The sequence below is a fragment of the Psammomys obesus genome, unplaced genomic scaffold (assembly GCF_907164565.1).
Source record: "Psammomys obesus unplaced genomic scaffold, mPsaObe1.curated_primary_1811, whole genome shotgun sequence".
NCBI classification, from domain to species: domain Eukaryota; kingdom Metazoa; phylum Chordata; class Mammalia; order Rodentia; family Muridae; genus Psammomys; species Psammomys obesus.
In genome coordinates this window covers 42,218,039-42,238,936 of record NW_026591086.1, presented here as the reverse complement: position 1 = coordinate 42,238,936, position 20,898 = coordinate 42,218,039, and the positions used below count along the sequence as shown (strand labels likewise).

At 38.4% G+C, this 20,898-nt stretch overlaps 1 protein-coding gene across 8 annotated transcripts in view; it reads left to right on the top strand.

The window, feature by feature from the left end:
- The first annotated feature begins 4,646 nt into the window (after positions 1 to 4,646).
- Rbm26 (RNA binding motif protein 26) overlaps positions 4,647 to 20,898 on the top strand; it is a 72,391-nt gene continuing 56,139 nt past the window's right edge. For 6 of the 8 annotated variants that reach the window (XM_055609615.1, XM_055609616.1, XM_055609618.1 and 3 more), the window contains exon 1: positions 4,648 to 5,186. In XM_055609615.1, coding sequence (XP_055465590.1) covers positions 5,116 to 5,186 — 71 coding nt within the window. In that variant the 5' untranslated portion in view covers positions 4,648 to 5,115. Of the gene's footprint in view, positions 5,187 to 20,898 lie in introns of all 8 variants that reach the window. The other 2 variants (XM_055609617.1, XM_055609619.1) reach the window with 2 other exon arrangements.

Here is a 20,898-nt window from a genome sequence, read left to right as displayed (position 1 = left end):
CTTTCTTTCTTTCTTTCTTTCTTTCTTTCTTTCTTTCTTTCTTTCTTTCTTTCTTTCTTTCTTTCTTTCTTTTTCCTTCTTTTTTTCTTTCCTTCCAAAAATAAGTTCACTACATAGCTTAGAACTACTTTTGTAATCAAGGCCTCCCAATTGCTGGGGTTACAGGCATGAACCACCAACCATGTGGGGCTGATATTTTTATGTTTAATACATACAGTCGGGTGCTGGAGACATGGCTCAGTTGCTCCCTGCTTTCCAGAGGACCAAGTTAGGTTCCTAGTATCCATGCCAGGCAGTTTGCCGTTTGCCTTCTGAATCCGGTTTATATCAGCAGCAAGTGGTGACATACTTTCTTTTGTATTATTATGTGTGCCACAGGAAACATTCTTTTTCTTTTCTAGCAGCAGTCAGCCTGGTTAAAAAATATATACTTCCATGTGTGTATACATATACATGTGTGCAATAACAATTAGTAAAAAAAAAAAAAAAAAAGGAGGCCATGAATTTGAAAGGGAGCATGGATGAGTATCTGAAAGGGTGTGGAGGGAGGAAAATAAAAGGGAAAATATTTCAATATCAAAAATAAAATTAAAAAATGAGAAAAAAAGAAAAAACTTTATTAATATGCCCTTGATACTATTTATAGATAAACAAAACCTCTGAAATTATTATGCTAAAGGCCAATTTGCCTATTTTCTGGTTTTATTCAGAAATTCTCAAATGTAATGATTGAGAAGTAGGCACAGGTATTCTTGTGACTATAATTTGCCTTGCAATACAAAACAAAACAAAACAAAACAAAACAAAAAAACCTTCAATACCTTCTCACCATATCCTAATCAAAAGAAAACTTAAGTTACCTTTTTTAACCTCAAACTTGACCACAGCCATTCTCGCCCTCCACCCAAAGTCATACTTCCCCACTTCTTACACTTTTGTAAAGATCTTTTATTTGCACCAGGAACATCCTGCAAAGCTATCCTGTAAGCCTGGAATGTTCTGGTCTGTATTTTGTTTCACATGGTTAATTTCTGTTACAATTCACTATTCCTAATCATTAAAAATTTTATATTCTTAATGAAGCCAGGATTGAGCCTTCCTGCCTACACTGCTGGAATGCTCTACATCCTCTATTGTGTTTCATAAAGCCGGATCGCTAAATGTGTGGAAGTTCAAAGGTTCTTTTGAAAAAGAAGCACAGAGGAAAGGCATTAACACACTAGTAAATAAAATAACGAAGCACTGGTGTAGTCATAGACAAATAGGCCAGCTGAAGAGGAAGTTATAGTCTGAGTCATGTATAAATGAGAATAGAATGTATGATAAATAACATCTCACACTGTGGAAATGACAGGCTGCTGAGGGCACTGTAGAGAAAAACTAGTTCGGTATGTAGAGATAAAAGAGGCGGGTAGCTCTAGAAGCACTAATGAGACTGTTAAGACTATGTTCATCAACTCTGTGAGAGAACTGAAAGAATATAAGAAGTTAAGCACAGTAGAGACAACAGTCCTGGGGCAAGGCAATGGAAAAACAAGGCAACCCAAGACAAAAGAGCATAAAAAGATACAAGTTTATAGAAAATGTGTCAGTTTCACTCCTGGCTGAAACAGTTTCTCTTACTTCAGCTTCTTTCTCACTTAAAGTACAGCAAACAGCCTTTAACATTTTTAATTTGTTCTGATATTATGCTAAGTCAAGAAGCATAAAAGGGAATTAATTTGATACAGCATATTATAGATAAGAAAGATTAGAAAACTAAATGAAAAATTTAACTTCTATTTTACATTCAGAAACCAAAAGACTATTAAAACCATCCTCTAGGCTGCCAGTGAGGAAATACAATGTGAGCAATGCGGAATGCCATTTTGCGCTTAAGGAACAACATTAATAGTGACAGGGTCTTGAAAGGCCAATATATGTTGGAACATGTAAAATAACAAAATGTTGAATACTAAAGTGTTCATGGTAGTAGTTAATATTCTCTGGGTACTATTAATTACTGCATTAGTTAAATTTCTATGTTTGAGACAGGTCTAAAGAAAATGAAGTAATGGAGTAATACAGATTGTGTAACAATGGCTATTGAAGAAAAGCCTGGGAATAGTGAAAAAGTAATTTTTATTTGCCTGATTTACTTGTTATCTCTGAGGCTTACTGCCTTAGTCTGCTAACCTAGCCCAAGTCCTTGAAGCTTCTAGCCTCTGTACAGTCTAGGCCTAGAATGTTTTCAGAGACTAAAACTTATTGCTGAATAACCTCATCTTGTCTTGTTCTTTCTGAACTCTTGTTGGCTGGTTCAACTTAGCTGTTCTGGCTCAAACTCCTCTCCAAGCTGACTTCAAATTGACTTTCTCTCAGCTTCTGAATGAACTGCTCTGCTTGGCCTCAAACTATCAATCTGTTCTAATCTTCTGGCTCCTCTGTCATCGCCTGGATCTAGCTTGTTCTCTCTTCAACTTCCCTCTGTAAAACTTCTGGTAAAAACTGCCTCGGAATTACATGAACTGAACTGCCACAACTCCACTGCACTGCCTCTCAACTCACTGACTCAACTGTGCTGCCTGAACAGAATTCAAAGATCTGCATGCTTCTGCCTTCAAAACTCTTGGATTAAACGAATGTACCACCACACCTAGACCTAAATTGTCTTTTTTTCCCCCTAAAAGTTGCTCTATACCAGGCCGACCTTGAACTCAGAGATCTGCTTCCTCTGTCTCCTGGGATTAAAGGCGTTCTGTATTCCAGCCAGAGAAGCTGCATTTCTGGATTAAAATTTCTCTACAAAGCAGCAGAGACTAACTGCATACAGGTAACAAGCACTGTGCTATGGAAGGAGGAAAGAACTGGTATTATTCTCAGTGGTGAAGGAACATTTCCTGGAATATATAGGTCTTCATTTTACCATTCAGAAATACAGCTAATTCTTATTACTCTATATTCATGAGTTTTCTTACTCTTTTGAATTTATTTGTAACCCTCAAACCAATAGCAGTTTTACAGTGGACATTTATGGCCATATGGTGAGTAGCTTAAAATTCAAGTCTAATGATGTATATGCTTTCATCTGAGGTTGGACAAGGGGATATACTGCATTCTCTTTTTAGTTCTCACAATGAAAACAAGTCTTATTTTGTGGTCTACTTTGTGCCATGTTTTATTTTCTTCACTTATGAACTTTTTTTCTTCTGATTTTACTGTAAAATGCTCCAGATCTCCACGAGGAACAATCAGCAACAATGCAACGATGATCCCTACATATAAGAAAGCTGTGATGTATTTTACAGAGAAAAATAAAGGAATTGTATGGGCTTTGTTCAAACGTGTTACAGTGCCAGGGAACATGAGTTTAATATTGATTAATCAACAATAGTATTAGGTATGGTGCCTTTAAACAGAAACACACAATTCTCAGTAATATATCACTTACAAATAAATTTTATATGTAATCGAAATTTACAATTTTAATAATTGTATGTATACAACTCCATGGCATTAGATGTATTCAAACTGTTCAGCCACCAACACCACTCATCCCAGAACTCTTTTATCATTCCAAACTAAAACTCTGTATCACTGAGACATAATTCCCATGTTTCCTTTCTCTTTGGTTCCCATTCCACTTTCATTCCTGCCAACCACAATTCTACATTCTATATCTCCTGGCTGCTCTAGCAACCTCTATAAATGGAATCCTAAATATTTACCTTTTCATATCTGGCTTATTTCAGTTAGCTAAATCACTTTCAACAATACCCTGATTATTAATTAGCTTGATTCTAATTAACGAATGACTCAATATATTGTATTTCAGAACAAACGTCTTGCTTTGTTTTTCATCATCTTTCCAGTTAATGCATAGACAGTACACTCCAGCAAATTTTAAATTCTGTCTCCTCAAGAATTTAAGGTTCGTGTCTTTAGATTTGTGAACTATTTTCATTCCAGTTGTAGTCGATGGACTTTAGCCTTTACTAGTCTCCTAATAATATTATATAGTAGCCAAACTTGTTGGACCGCTCACGATATATAGGATGCTGGTTTGAGGTTTGAGTGTTCTGCATTGGTACATTGTAATTTCATGGAGAAAGTGTATCTTTTCTAAACGAACAGAACTTAAAACGTAACAAAATTGTCTTTAGCTAGGTCGGAAATCAACAAAGTTAACTCCTCTTGTTTGGGGTCATCCACAGGTCATCAGACCTTAGCCAAAAAAAAGTCATGAACTTTTGGATGAGGATACTAATCCTCTGGGGGTCTCAGTGGGTTAGGGAAGACCAGGCTGTGTTTAATTCATCGTGCGCACGGGACAGCACCTACGGAGGGTGGTGGAATAAACCAAGGCAGGTTGCACAGTGCAGGACACCTGCAAACTGCTGGCCGCCTTCTCGGGGAGCTCTTCCATCTTGAAGGTTCATTCGTGCTGAGGAGCACAGTCCTCTTGGAGGACAAGGTCTGGGGGTCAGCGGCCTTTGCATCCTTGTGATATAAGACAGCGCTTGCGGTTACGCTTGCGGGCGGACGGGTAAAAAAGGGACTACGGCCTAAACCCACGCAAGCAAGAAATACCCTACAGAACTTGCTCGGCGCACTCTCCGCCGAACTTGCGTTTCTTCCCAGCATGCTCTGGGACTCACCGCGAGACTTCAAGTATTTCTCGCGAGATTTCTCGGCAGCCATCTTCTTGGGGGTGTTGGAAGCCGGGAAGACCCCCGAGCCGTTCCCATTGAGCCGCCCTTCGTTTTTCGCTTTCTTCGCTTCTCCTCTGCCGCGTTGCCAACAAGCACCCAATCCCAAAGCTGAGAGAGCAGCCCGGGTGTGAGCGCGTTCGGCCCTCCTGCGGGAGGATTCACTGGGGAGCAGGGCAGGGGGGAGGGCCCGGGCAAACGGTTGCTGCCTCAGCCTGGGCCGGGGTCCGCGGAGGGGAAGCTCCCGGCGCCAGGTGGGCGCGTGACCGGCGGCGGCCCCGGCGAGGTGCTCGCCGACCGCGGCTCGCGGGAACCTGCCACCGGCGCCTCCCACCGCGGCCCACGCGGACGGCGCGCGGAGGAGGCGGCGGCGGCGGCCGCGACCTGGGCCAGCTCGGGAGTGTGATCGGCTTCGGGGCCGCGGTGGATGGTTTCTAAGATGATCATTGAAAACTTCGAGGCACTCAAGTCCTGGCTCAGCAAGACCCTCGAGCCCATGTGAGTACCCTGGGGAGCTGGGCTTGCAGGGCTGGCGGTGGCGGGTAAGCGGGCGCGCAGATCCGTGCAGTTTTTACGCAAAGTATCTGTGGTGGAGGCCAGAGCGAAGGACAAGGGTCCCAGGGCTCTGTTTTCTCTCTTCATCCACCTTCGCGTCCAGGTTCAAGATAGCCAAAGCTAGAACTGTTTTTGATAGAACCTTATTTTGATCGTTGAACTGATCTTTGAACCGGTGTCCGCTGCTTTTGTTTTCCCGTTACATGTAGACTGCTACCAAACTTCCCCATACACCTGTGTTCTCGGAGGCCCTCCACATCAGATTCTTTGCTCTTCATGAATGCTAGCATATCTTCCTGGCCGTAGATTGTTTCACAGCGTTTCTTTAAACGAAGTGAACGGCTTTTATTAGGGATTAGGGCAGGTCGAAATGAAACTTAAGGTTTCATTTACAGTCCCTTAAAGAAAGGCCACGTCTTCCATGTGGTGCCTGGCTCATATGCACCTCTCTTAACTGATTGAAGATGTAACAGGTGCTAAGCCCAGTAAAACCTCCCTTTTTCATTTACACCCTCCTCACGTGGAGAAGGAAAAAAAAAAAAAAACCCAAACAAGTCATTATCCATATGGAATATTTAGCAGTTTATGGAGGAATTCAATAGTTCGCGCGACTTTTGAAATGTCCTAGACTGAAAACTTTTATGAGTGTTTTATGGATTTATTTAACGCAAAATTCATCATAGATAAATTTATTTTCCGCATTGTTGATTTTCAATAACAACGTAAAACGCAGCGATAGATAATTCACTTATTTAATGCATGTATTAAGTTTTTACCGTGTACTGTGGGAAGCTTTGGGACTGGACTTTAACATTCTCCGGTTAACAAGATGCAGTAAAATACATTTCACATATGACCAGTTATGACTATTATGATAGTAGAGGATCATGTAAAGGTGGTTAGGATGCTTCAGCACTTGTTGGTCAATGAAGCTGTCTGAGCAGGTACTGTTTAACAAAACTTAAAGAGGAGAAGGACCCTTCTGTGTCTGAGAAAAGACTCGTTTGCAGAAAAAAATAGATGAAAAGGCCTGCTGAAAGACATGCTCTCTCAGGTTTGTGGTTTGCTCAAAAAAGAGAAAGACTAGGGAAGAGAGTAGTTAGTAGTAAACAGGGGCCAAAGCATGTGGGAGCTTTTAGGTCAGGGTCAGAAATTAAGATTTTATTTAACTCATAGTGAAAAGATAGGTCATTTAAAGCAGGCCAAGACTGATTTGAGTTTAGATACACCTGTTTTGTGAAGACTTAAGGGGATAAGAGTTAAATGAAGGGAGGCTATTTTGAAGTTATTGTAGGAAGCGACTACGTGATAGTGTATTGCATGATTGTGGGGATGGAACCAAAGTACTTCACAAGTAGGTTTGATAGAACTTCCTGATAGAGTGGATGTTGAAGATAAGAAAAGAAAAAATCAAACATGATACCCCAAAGTTAGTTTTAACAGCTGGGTGTATGATGGAGAAGGCTGAGGGCAATCCAGGTTGGGGAAGGGAATGGTGGTTGGCATGCTGTTACGATTAAGTGTGAAATACTAGTTATCATCTTAAGTAAAGTGGGGTATTGGAGTCTGGAACCTGGGCCAGGACTAGAGACATATAAAGTCATGCTAATAGGATTTGAAGCCATGGAATTGTGGGAGATTTCCTGGGATCAATGTATAGATGCAGAATTGGCAGTGTTAAGGTAGGGGGGTATGGCAAAAGCAGGGGGTTATTAACTTGATGGGATTCTGCAGACTGATGGCATAAGTTCAAAGTTCTTAAATTTGGCAGACTGGCAAGCAGTTGGTGGTCCTAGCAAAGGAGTTGACTGGAATGGAGTGGAGAGAAGTTCAGCTTCAGAGATCTGGAGGGTTTAGCCTACTGTTGGCATCCCTAGATGAAATCCTCCCTACCCTCCACTTCTACATAAGCAAATATTTTTTTATTTCAGCGGATTAGGAAGTCAGTGGTAACATATATAACAGGTGAGAGGGAGGATCCCAGAGCCCAATGACTAGCTTTGAATTGTGCCACCTAGCACTCACCTAAAATTGTATAATATTGGATAACTCACATAATTCAGTGCTTGTGTTTCCATCTGTAAAGTGTGGCAAATAGTGAATATATATATGTAATCTTTAGAATACTACCCTGTGTGCAGTTAGCAAGTTTCAAATCTACTTTACTGCCATTTCATGTTTTTCACTAACCTAAAATTATGTACTTAATGTATATGTTAAAAAAAAAGTATATTTATTGTAGCAACTACTCAGAAGACTGTTACTTTCCATGATTACAATAAACAGTTACTGCAAATAAAGTCTACACAGTGGCCCTTTCTAGTGTACATTGTTGTAAAATTTAGCTCCTTTTCTTGTTCTTTTAATTTGCACCTGTTCTTTATTATTCTTCTAGGTGATGACTTAAAAAGCTTCATTATTTACCACCTCTGGTTTCTAATGCTGTTTTTTTTAAATACATAAAGATTTTTTTGTGTGTAGTTTTGACATGTAATTAATAAAAACATTGTTTGAGGAAGGTCTGTATGAAGGAACATTATAATTTTTAGCAATTCATGATAGTGAAGTAGCACATGATTTTATTTTTATTTTATTTTTTTACTACCCTGAGGTTTGAATGTATTAGCAAACTTGAGTACTTCACTTAGGCTGTGCTAATTAGTGTGGGAAATAATATTTGTCATGGCGAGAAATAACTTTTTATTTGTTAGGGAAGACAGATGCTGAATAAGTAATTATAATACTGTGTGTGGTAAAGAAGTCTAAAATGCTTTGGAAATACATTATGTTGAGGTCAAGAAAGGGCTTTTTTTGAAATGGTGTCATTCGATCTCAACTTGGAAAGATGAATAGCTTTCAAGGTTTTAGAGAACAGATTTTATGAAAATCCTAAAAATGAGATGGGGGAAATTGGAGAAACTGAAAGGAATTGAAAGAACAAAGGAAGAATAGCAGTAGTTAAGGATGGGAGAGGAGCCAGATCATATAGGACTTTGTTGAGTCAGGTTAATAATTTTGTGTGTTATTGAAGCTTTATGTAGAAGACAGTGGAAATCATAGGGTAGATGAGTTTGGAGCGTGATGGAGAGTGAGGTAGGGTGGGGAAAGCCTGGTTGTATTTTCAGCCTGAATGACAAATATGTGCATCTGTTTATTCAATTATAAATTTTTGTGCACTCTTCACAAATCATTGAAAATTAAGTTATTAAAATTTCCTCTAATACTTAGAATTGATGTCTTTTGATTTCAAGCATTTGCTTAGTGTTTTACTGAAAATGTCTTTTTTGGTAATGTGAAATTCTAACCAAAAAAAAGAGGATTTTTGTCATGATGAGTCAACCTTAATTTTTTTTAAGTTAGCATATAAAGTAATCTTTTTTATTATAGCATTTCCATATATGTATGTCATTATACTTTGTTTTTAATCATCCCTTTCACCGACTGTGGCCATGACCCCACTCTCTCCATATTGCTTTCTCCTTTCCTTCTCTGAATAGCCTTCCATTCTGTGTTTATGTCATGTGTTCCATTACTCTGTTTTTACCATCTTTCCTACTGAAATTCTCTCTCTCACACGGTAAGTTGTCTGTTTCATACATATATACATACTTAGGTTCTGCCAATGAGAGAAAATAAACATGAGTCTGGCTTATTTCGCTAAACACAGTGATCTCCAGTTCTACCTACTTTGTACCTATTTTCCTGCACACGTCATGATTTTACACTTGATGGCTGAAAAAATTACTCTCTGTAAATACACCACATTTTCTATCAATCCAATCTGTTGGATACCTGGTTAGTTCTATTTCCTAACTATTGCTAATAGTGAAACAATAAGCTAGATGTACAAATGTTTCTGTATTATGTTGAGTTAAAGTCCTGGTATATATCTTAAGTGTGCTGTAGCTGGGTCATAACCATTGAGCTTTGGAGGAGCTTCACACTGACTTACGTAGGGGATGCACCAGTTTACATTCCCACCACCACTGTATAAGACTTGGTTACCTTATATTCTCACCAGCATTTGTTGTCATTTGCTTTCTTATCTGCTTGGGGCAAGCCAGAACCTGGAAGCCAGTAGTTCATATCAAGCATTTTTCTTAGTGTTGTACATTTGTCTCTCATTGGACCCGGAGATTCTTGATTTGGCTAGGGTAGCTGGCCAATTAGCTCTAGTCTACCTAACTAACCCTACCCCCTGTAAGCTCTAACTTACAACTTCCTCCCTCCCTTCCTCCCTCCTTCCCTCCCTCCCTCCCTCATTGGTGTTTTGCCTGTATGTATGCTTGTGTAAGTGTCAGATCTTGGCATTAACAGATAGTTGTGAAGGGCCATGTGGGTGCTGGGAATTGAACCTGGGTCCTCTGAAAGAGCAGTAAGCACTCCTAACTGCTGAGCCTTCTCTCCAGTCCCATGTCGTCATACTTTTTAAAAATATAATTATTTTTATATCTTATAATTTATTCACTTTGTATCCCAGCTGTAGCCCCACTCTCATCCCCTCCCAATTCTAGCCTCCCTCCCTCCCTCCCTCCCTCATCTCCTCCCATACCCCTTCCCCAGTCCACTGATAGTGGAGGACCTCCTCCCCTTCCATCTTACCCTATCAGGTCTCATCAGGACTGTCTTTCATAGTCTTCCTCTGTGGCCTGCCTGGTAAGGCTGCTCCCCACTCAGGGAGAGGTGATCAAAGAGCCAGCCCATGAGTTCATGTCAGAGACAGCCCCTGTTCCCCTTACTAGGGTACCCACTTGGAAACTGAGCTGCCACTGGCTACATCTCTGCAGGGGTTCTAGGTTATCTCCATGAATGGTCCTTGGTTGGAGTATCAGTCTCAGAAAAGATCCCTGTGCCCAGATATTTTGATTCTGCTGCTTTCCTTGCGGAGCTCCTGTCCCCTCCAGGTCTTCCTATCACCCCCTTTTTTCCTAAGATTCCCTGCACTCTGCCCAAAGTTTGGCTATGAGTCTCAGCATCTGCTTTAGTACCCTGCTGGGTAGTCTTTCAGAGGTCCTCTGTGGTAGGCTTCTGTCTTGTTCCTTGTTTTTACCTTCTTCTGATGTGTACCCCGTTTGCCTTTCTGAATGAAGATTGAGCATCTTACCCAGTGTCCTCCTCCTATCTTAGCTTCTTCGGGTGTACAGATTTTAGTATGATTATCTTATATGTGTAAAATATAGAAGATGCAGAAATAAACCCACACACTTATAGACACCTGATTTTTGACAGAGATGCCAAAACCGTACAATGGACATCTTCAAGAAATGGTGCTGGTCTAACTGGATATCTACTTGTAGAAAAATGCAAAAAGATCCATACTTATCACCCTGTACAAAACTAAAGTCCAAGTGGATCAAAGACCTCAGCATAAAACCAGACACACTAAACCTGTTAGAAGAAAAAGTGAGGAAGAGTCTAGAACTCATTGGTACAGGAGACAGCTTCCTGAACAAAACACCAACAGCACAGCTCTAAGATCAACAATCAATAAATTGGGACCTCATGAAACTGAAAAGCTTCTGTAAAGCAAAGGACGCTGTCATGAGAACAAAATGACAGCCTATGGATTGGGAAAGGATCTTCACCAACCCTATATCTGACAGAGGGCTGATATCCAGAATAGATAAAGAGCTCAAGAAGTCTTCATACTTCTAAGGCAGGCATTTTACTGATCACTCCAGCTTCCTGAAAGCATTTAATTTGCATTTCTCTGACGGCTAAGGTTATTTATTGGGTATTTGTATTTCTTCTTTTGAGAACCATTTGTTCATTTATTGATTAAATACCTTGTGGGGGTTTGATTTTTGCAGTCCTCTATAGAGTTTAGTTATTAACCCACCTGAATCACAGTTGGCAGTCCTCTCCCACCCCCATTTTATAGGTTGTTTCTTCACTCTGATAGTTGTTTCCTTTTCTGTGGCTTGTAATTTCAGGTAAACTCATTTGTCAGTTCTTGGGATTATTTCTGGTGCTATTAAGAGTCCTGATTTTTCAGAAAGTTCTAGCCTATGTACAAATCTTAAAGTGTTTTACCTGCTTTTTCAACGTTTCACTTGTTGCCTTTTTTTTTTTTTTAATAGAAAAGGGTTTCTTCACTAATTCATTTTTTGAGGGCTTATTACCACATGTGCTAATATAATAAAAACATTTTTTAATATGAAGGAATTCATTCAGTTAATATGAAGGATACAATCAAATAATCAAATCCTTTAATGTTTCCAGAAAACAATTGAGAGACAGACTAATACTCAGACTTTGGAGTTTAGTTGTAAAGCTGGGCATGCCTTGGTGTTTGCTTCTGCAGTTATGCATTGCTGTGAAGGTAGTTTGTGTAAAGGAAAAAAAAGCAAACTTCTTGTTCTCATCAGTCAGGATTCAAATCCTACTTCTGCCATTCACATAGCTTAGTGATCTGGGCAAGCAAAACTCCCATTCTTTATTGGCATAATTAAGGAGAATTATTTGTTTCCTTTATAGTTAGAAGAGAATGAGACATGTAAGAGTCTGTAGTCCTTCCCCCTCCCTTAAATACTGCTTGATTAAACACAAAAAGCTTACTAGTGCTATCAGTAACATTTACATGCATTGCTGGTGTTTTCTATTCCTTTTAATTTGATGAGGGTCATCTGTTTTGCTAGGGATGATGACAGTGAGACACTGAAGTGGGAAGTTAAGGTACTACCTCAGAGTTAATTAAATTTAAGCCTTATTTATTATACTTGAGCAGTGATGCTCAACTTGTGGGTGAAGACCCTTTTACATGGATTGCCTAAGATCATTGGAAAACACAGATACTTGTATTACAACTCAGAACAGTAGCAAAATTAGAGTTATGAAGTAGCAATGAAAGTAATTTTATGGTTGGGAGTTAACATGACATGAGGAACTGTATTTAGGGGTTCTTTGCAAGGTTAGGAACCACACGCCGCTATCAGTGTTCTTAATATGCTACTGGGTGGTAGTTGGATAGTATTGTTTTTCTTTATGGTATACTTTCATTCACAGTAACCCTTTGGAAAAGGAGCAAGGTTCTAAAAGCATTACACACAGTTTGAGGAGTACCCCGTTGGAGTTTTTTCTTTGCTTACATTTGATACTAACAAGTACTTAAACTTTATTAAAATTTATTTTTTAGTTTGAATTTTGGAAAAATTGTTCTTTTACACAGTGATCTTTTTACCCCTGAACCTTGATTTGATTTTCTTCTTGAACTTTCCTTGTTGCTGTGCAGCTCCTTTGGCATAGTCAGTCAGTTTGCCACCTTGAATAAAGACGAAGCAGAAATAGCAAAAAGTGAAAACTATACCCATACTTTTTTTTTTAACAGTTGCATTCTTTCTGGTTTTCACTTATATCCTATTACATTTTATGTGCATCTTAATTTCTGCAAAGTTGAGCTTTCTTCGTGAGTATCATATTGCTCATATTGGCCCCCTTTCTCCAATTTTAAGAAGTAAAAATTCAGCGACAGCTTATTCTATGCTGATCATTGTGCCTTTATTGAATGTGAACTAAGTTCTGCTAAAGATGACAAAATGGACTCCTAGGACCACTTAGTAGCACACCTTACTGGCTATGAATATACTTTCATTATTTTATCTCCTTAACTTTTGATAAATGGCTCTTAAGATCATAGTCTGTTGCTGCAAACTTATATGAATATAGCCTGCAAATGATGGTGAAAGACTCTTAATGAAGATGTCTTATTGTAAAGCCTTGTGTGTATGGTGGTACTTTCTGACTTCATATTTGTTATATGTATGTGTTGTGTGTCAATACTAAAATAGAGATCCATTGTGGTCATTTATCCCAGAAACTTATCAGTGATCTATCTACTTAGGGGTAGTGACTCTTTCTAATGTAACTCTTTAATTACTCTTACATAACTTACGACATGCATCACATGCAAAATACATGTGTAGTAGTTAGCCATTACTTGTTTTAGCATCATTGTTGGAATCTCTGGCAGTTGAAAGCAGACTTTGCCTCTTACAGTTTTAACTGTCTTCCTGTTGTAGAAAGCAGCTAATTCAATGTGTGTGTCACAGACTTCAGTATTAAATGTATTAGTTGACATTTCTACTGTGTTGGCTGAAAATCTTGAGTGGCAAACTCATTTGGAAAGCCATACTATGTTACCTTGGTTTTTAGAGTAGCTGACATAAACAGCATCAAAAATAGATTCATTGGGTTTCTCTTTTTATTTCAGTTTTATTTATTTAGTTAGGATTTTTTTTTTTCAAGGCAGGGTTTTCCTATGTAGCCCTGGAACTCACTTTGTAGACCAGGCTGGCCTTGAACGCAGAGATTCATTTACCTGTCTGCCACCCAACTGCTGGCATTAAAGGCATGCAACCACTGTCTGGCTTATTTCAATGTTTTAAACATCTATTTGTATGTGTGCTCAGCCACTGGCACATGTTGGTGATTGGAGGACAACTTGTAGGAGTGGATTTTTCCTTTTTTGGTTTTTTGAGACCGGGCTTCTTTGTAGCCTTTGCTGCTCCGCTGGACCAGGTTGGCCTCAAACTCACTAATGTCCCCGTCCCTCTCTCTCCCAAGCGCCGGGACTAAAGATGTGCACCACCACCTCCTGGCAGGAGTGGATTCTTTATGTGTGGGTCCTGGGCTTTGTACTCATGTGATCAAGCTGGGTGGGAAGCACCTTGGCAAGCATCTTTGGTAAGATACCTACCATCTTACCAAAACACTTTATTTTATAGCACCTACAGAATTAGGTTCTATTTTATGTTTGTTGGTTTTTGTTTTGAGACTAAGTTTCATTTTCTATCCTAGCAGGCTTTTCACTTTGTAGCCTAGTTGGCTGGCCTCAGTCAAAGTGCTGAGATTTACATGTTTTTGTCACTGTGACAGGCTAAGATTAGAAATTTAAAGCTTAAATTTAGTTAAAATAGTTTAGTAGTTTATTTTGATGGAGAGCACTGAAGAATTCGTGCTTACTGAAGAAAATATTGCATGTTTTTATGTGCTTTGTTCGTGGAGCTGGATAAAAGTAATAATTCTAATTTGATTAATTTTAGTTGGTGAAAGAGTTAATACTGTCTCATTAATTTTTGCCCCAATACTTATGTTAACTTGATAAATGACTCTCAAGACCATATTTTATTGTTGCAATCCTATCTTAAAGTTCTGTATGAATCCTGAATTAGTAAATTTAGCTTTTTTTTTTTTTAAGATGTGTTTTAGCACTTTGGTTGGCTTGTGGTACTTCTCAAATAAAATTATTTTATCCATAAGCCACAAGATAGGAATAGTATTGGGAGCGAAATGGATATATTACCCTGTTTGGTGTATCCATGTTGAAAATGGCTAAGTCAGGTTAGAACAAATTTCCAGAGGTTTTTTTCTTCCTCCTTTTGTTCCAGAGAGAATGAATGAGATGAAGTGGGTGATGATAAGCCTTTCTTAACAGATTTATTACCCTCTCTTTCTGTGAGGGGAAAAAAATCGTTTTAGTGTATGCCTCAGTTAGGGCTGCTATTGTTGTGATGAGACACCATGACCAAATACAAGTTAGGGAGGAAAGGATTTATTTACTTGGCTTAAATGTCCTGAGTTCATTAGCGAAGCCAAGGCAGGAACTCAAACCAGGTGGGAACCTGGAGCCAGGAGCTGATGCCGAGGCCATGGAGGAGTGATGCTTACTGGCTTGCTCCACCTACTTTTTTATAGAGCCCAGGACCAGCAGCCAGGGAGGTCCCAGGTTATAATGCATTGGCCCCCCTCATTAATCAGTAGTTAAGAAAATGGCCTACAGGCTTGCCTGCCTGCGCACAGATTTAGCCCGTGTCACTTTAACATAAAACTATTGATGACAATGTACAAGTGATCATTTCTGGACCAAGAAAAAGCATATTTTTAATTTGATTTCTGTTTGTAAGCAGTGGAGTAAATTTCAGATTTCGCAATATTTTACATTTTTTTTCTGGTTAGATTTAAAAGGTTTTCAAAGGTTTTTTTTTTTTTTGTTTTTTGTTTTGTTTTGTTTTTTTTTCCCATGTATTATGGCTAGCATTTAAAAATTTCAGTTTGCAACTGTTATTAGTATTTAGAAATATAGTTGATATTTATATATTGACCTGTTTTCTGAAATATTTGGCTTTGTTCAAATTGGTTAAGATTGTATTTTAGTGTGTGGGGGTCTTTAGGTCACGATAGTATTGACTTAGGGAGAGAGTGGGAGAAAACTCAATTCCTTTTGTTTCTTGTTCACTTCTCAGCCATAAAGTAAGTGGGCATTTTTGTTTTACCATGTGGTGTCCACTTGATGGGCTAACCTGCCATAGGAGAAAAAGCCTCTTAAGCGGTTGTGTGGGCCCCACCTTAATCTCAAAGGGTCACCTGGCTCCACCTCGTAATACTTCATAGTGAGGATTAAATTTCCACTTTCAGTAGAGATATCTAAGCCATAGCAGCTAAATAATATTTAAGAAAAATTAGATACTTTTCTTCAATTTTTTATATTAATCACCGTATAGTAGTAATAGATCATCCCTGAATGCTTGAATGGAAAGCAAAGTATGAACTTTCAGGACCTACATAGTTTTTCCATTCTTTAAAATGACCAAATCCAGTTTGCTGTGTGGACTATCCCATGGTTATATCACCATTTTGTTCTTACCATTAGGTTGTTTTCTATATTTTGATTTTTAAGTAATGAACATGTATAAGTCTGCAATGAACATGTTCTCTTTGTAGTTTCCATGTGGGTACATATTATATTCTTATTGGGAATTGGTTGACTAATTTTTTGTTTTTTTTGAGACAGGGTTTCTCTGTGTAACCATGGCTGTGCTGTACTCACTCTGTAGATGAGGCTGGCCAAGAGCTCACAGACATCCCCCTGCCTCCACTTCCTGAGTGCTGGGATTAAAGGCATTTGCCACCACCACCTGGCACAGCAGGTACTTTCTTGGTTCTTTAAGTGCAGCAGGTCAGGTAAAGGTTTATGATGTTAATCATTTTATCATGGCCAGTATGTTCTTCTATTTTCTCATTATAAGAAGTAACAGGTGATAGTGTATCAGTATAAATTATAGTGTGGCCTTGAGTTTTCAAAGCATTCTTCATCCTGCTATTCTTGTACTCACCTTGGTGTTTTCCAGTTTTTTTTTGTTTTTTTTTTTTTTTCAAAAATTGATATGAAAGTAAATTTTAAGTGGAGTCATTCATTGCAAATGGAAAGAAATGGGTGATTAAACAAGTGTAAACATGCAATTCAGCAGATAATTTATTTGTTCTTCTAAATGTAATAACATACACTTTGAAGCCTGCCACATATGATATTAATGATTGTAAGTGTGCTGGCATTGGTGGCTTACATCTATAACCTCAGAAATGTGGGCCTGGGGTTCAGGGGCAGAGGCCGACTTGATCAACAGAGTAAGTTCCAAAGTTCGAAGTTCTGGGGTGTGGGAAGGAGGAGGAAGGAGAGAGAGAGACAGACAGGTGAAGGGAGAGAGACAGGCACAGACAGACACTGCCTGATTGACTGCTAGAATTGCATCTGAATAGCTATGCAGGCTCATGTGAAGGCTTGGTCCCTGGAGAAGTAAGATGTCAACCCATGAGTAGTACTAACCCTAGACAAGGAACCTTAAAATCCCAGGTACTCTGGAGTTTGTGCTGGTGGTGCTACTCCTCCCCCTCCCTACCACTAGACTGTTTCAAGGAAAGATCAGGATTTTAGGTTGGAAAGAGGATATACTATTTGGGATAGAAAGAGGGTAGATATAGTATTTAAAAGACAGCAGACAGTTTTAACTAAAGCATTGTCTTGTCTTAGGGATGAATAGATTTTCATCATAGCTCTTTCATTCTTTGGTAATTCTTATATATATATATATTTTTTTTTCTTTTTCTTTTTTTCTTACTGTGCTTGACAAGTTAATCAAATGCCTTCTTATGATTTGATTTGTAATTCCAATTTGGCAGAATTTCTCTTTTCTTAGAAGAAATTAAAGACTTAAATCCTTGAGTTTTTTTGAGCTGAAAAATACCTATGGTTTTTAAGATTAATTAAAAAATACCACCTTCTGCATCCAGATGTTCTTCCTGCATGTATGTCTTTGCATCATTTGTATGCAGTGGAAGCTAGAAGAGCAACTTAGAGCTATGGATGACTGTGACTGGTGGCTACTGTCAATTGAGCCCTACTTTTCTGGAAAGAACAACAAGTGCTTTTAACTGCTGAGCCATTTCTCTAGTCCTAAAAACAAAACAACCCCCTTTTTAAAAATTACATTTGTGTGCATGTGCATGTGTGTCAGTTACTGGACGACATGTGGGAGTCAGGTATCTGCATGTATTTTCCAGGAAATTAATTCATGTTGTAGGCTTTGAGAGTGCCTTTATCTGTTGATTATCTGGCTGGTCCCAATGTCAGTTAAAATATTTTCAGAATGATTTTGAAAGAAGTATTAGAAAACTTTGGTTGTCAGCCAGGCAGTGGTGTTGCATGCCTTTAATCCCAGTAGTGGAGGGGGGGGGGGCATGGGCAGAGAGGCAGCCAAATCACTTGAGTTTGAGTCAACTTGGTCTATAGAGTCCAGGACAACCAAGGCTACCCAGAGAAACTGTCTCAAAAAACCAAAAAGAACAAGAAAACTCATGGGTGTCAGTTTTTTGGGCAGAGTCTCTTTGTAGCTCAGGCTGGTTTGGAAGAAGGTGACCTTGAATTTCTCATCCTCCTGTCTCTCTATTCCCTCCCTCCCTCAATTCGGTGCTACTAAGGCTTCTTTTATGCTAGGCAAGCATGCTACACAAATTGAGCTTTATCTCCAGTCCTTGCCTTTTATATTTTAGTCTATAGAATGATTCCTCTTGGATAATTTTGCCTTTTCTTATTGGCATGACAAAAAGCTCGCTCAGCCTTTTCTCTCTCCTTTTAGTTCCTGGGGTGGGGGTGGGAGTGCAGAAGGATTACCTTTTAGTTTCTTTTGTAGTTATGTAGAATATAAATAAACTGGTGGCCTTAGGGAAACACTCTTCTTTGTATGTGAATTGGGATAAAAACTAATATATTCTTACATACGGAGTTTAGCTTTAGGCTTTGTAGTGGTTTAAAGGGTTAGGAGGTGTGGCCTTGTTGGAGGGCATGTGTTCTGGGAAGGGGCTTTGATTTTTCAAAAGGGGTGCACCATTCCAGGTCTTCTCTGCCTCCTATTTGCAGATCAAGATGTGAGCTCTCAGCTGCTCCTGCCACGGTGCTTTGCTCCTGCATGCTTTTGCTCATAGACTCTAACCCTCTGAAACCATAAGCCCAGTTAAATACTTTTAGAGATAAGTTGTCTTGGTCATACTATTTTGTCACAGCAACAGAAAAGTACCTAAGACAGGTTTCCATGTGCCACCCAGTTTTCTCTTGACTATGGTGTTATAACTAGAACTATTTGCCTTTACTTTTCTTTTCAGCTTGAGTTAGTGTTTTTTTTCTTTACATTTTTTTTATTTTATAATATAATTACATCATCCTCCCTTTTCTTTCCTCCTTTTAAACCATCCTGTGTACATCTTCCTTTCCTCTTTCAAATTAATGACCTCTTTTTTTCTTTGTATATGATATCAGGGCTGATTGAGCATTTATTTGGTAACCAGTTGTGCTTTTCCCTGGGGAAAAAACATGTCTCATGTCTCCTGCTTCCAGCATTCCTCTGTTGTAATTCTTTGTGTTTTTTTTTTCTTTTTTTTCAACCGAACTGTATAAACGTTGGTTTTTTTTTTTTTTTTTTTTTTTTTTTTTTTTTTAGATTATTGAAGATTAGCTTGTCTTGGAGTTAAGCCTTCATAAGTGGTCCATAATAATTTCTAAAGCAGTGTTTTTCACTGTGAGGTATTTCCGGAAATACTTTCATGGTGTTTGTGAGATGTTGTTTAACTTTTATTTCTTTTCACCCAACTTTATGTCTCTGCAGGGTCAGATTTCTTTTTATATATGTCCAGTAAGACAGCATATGTTCACAGCAGATTAAATATAAAACTATATAAATGAATCAGCCTGTATTCTATTAAGCCATGCCTTTAAAAATATTCTCAAAAAATATGAAACACTTTTTCTCTTCTTAATTTTTTAAATACAATATTTAATTTCCACTGAGGCTCTCAGTGCTGGTATTCTGCATTATCACCTAACCCAACTTGGTGATACTACCTTTGGATTTATGCTTATTTACAGCAAAGAATTCTTCCTTTTAGTTATTTAAAAGTAGTATGCTAATGTTAATTTTTTTTTTAACATTGATATTGGTATATAGAACCCTTAAGTCTTTGGAGTTCTAATATTTAAAGCATAGAATGGTTATTTTTATACTTCAAAAGTATTTCCAAATACTTCAGAAGTGAGAAGGAATTACTATTTCTTGGGAAGCATTAGGGGAATGAAAGAACTGACTGAAAGCTTTTTTCAGTGGTATAATTAACAAGTATAATGAGAAACTTCAGCAATGAGTGGATTTAGTGAAAACTATAAAACACTGAATAGAAGTTGAAGAAGGTAATAGAAGATAAAAAGTTCTTGTGTTACAGGTGGGCCATATTATTTTAAAAATAGACATTACTACCAAAAGTAATGTGCAGATTTGACATAACAGCTATCAAAATTCCATTGACATTTCTTGCAGAAGTAGAAGAAAAATCTCCATAGTTTATACAGAAACAAAAACGGTACTGAAAAGTCAGAGCAACTTGATAAAGGGAAAAACTGAGGTGTAACAATACCTTGTTTAATATTATACTCTGAGCCATAGTCAACAACAAAACCCAGTATGGTACCCGAAGAGATCAACCTAGATAGCTGTGGACATATTATTCCTAACAAAGGTGTTAAAAACATTTGGTTTAAAAAAGAAAAAGACAGCCTTTCAACGTGTGAAAAACTGATTATTCACATGAATAAAACAAAGGGCTGACACTTAGAAATAATAGAGGAAAACACAGGGGGGATATTTCAAGGTCTAGGCATAAGCAACAGTTTTCTGAGAAAGACGCACTGAGGGAATAAGAACAAAAACTGACAAATTGGATGGCATGAAATTATAAAAAAAAAACGTCTGTACAGCAAAAGAAGCAATAGACTGAAGAAACAGGCAATAGGAGGGTAAATTGCTGAATATATAAAGAACTCAAACCATCAAACACCAAGAGAATAAAGAATCCAGTCAGTTGGACAAATAAATTGAACAGTTCATAAAAGATACACAAGACTTCTTGGTCCAGCTGCTTCCTGCTTTTGACAGAGCTGTCTACCCTTCCACCTTCCCCACTGTGAATCACTTTGTCCTTTAAATCAGGAATCAGAATTAATGTCTCCTGAACTAACTAATGTAGAAAATGAGGTTGTAGAAATGTAGAAATGTAGAAATGTAGAAATGTAGAACTAACTAATGTAGAAAATGTAGGAAGTGAGGTTGTTGCTGCAAGAAGCCTGATCATATGATTTATAAACCATGTGTACTGGTTTATTGAAAGAATGCAGAAAATGTTTCAACTATAGTCTAGTGAAGTTGTTAGGATGCTGTAAGCAGTGCGTAATGAGCCTTTCTGGTTGCATTCAGAAGACTGGAATGCCAAAAGACATAGGCAGTGGAAATTAGGGTAACCTAGGCTAGGGACTGTTGGTATTATGGCAGTTGCTACA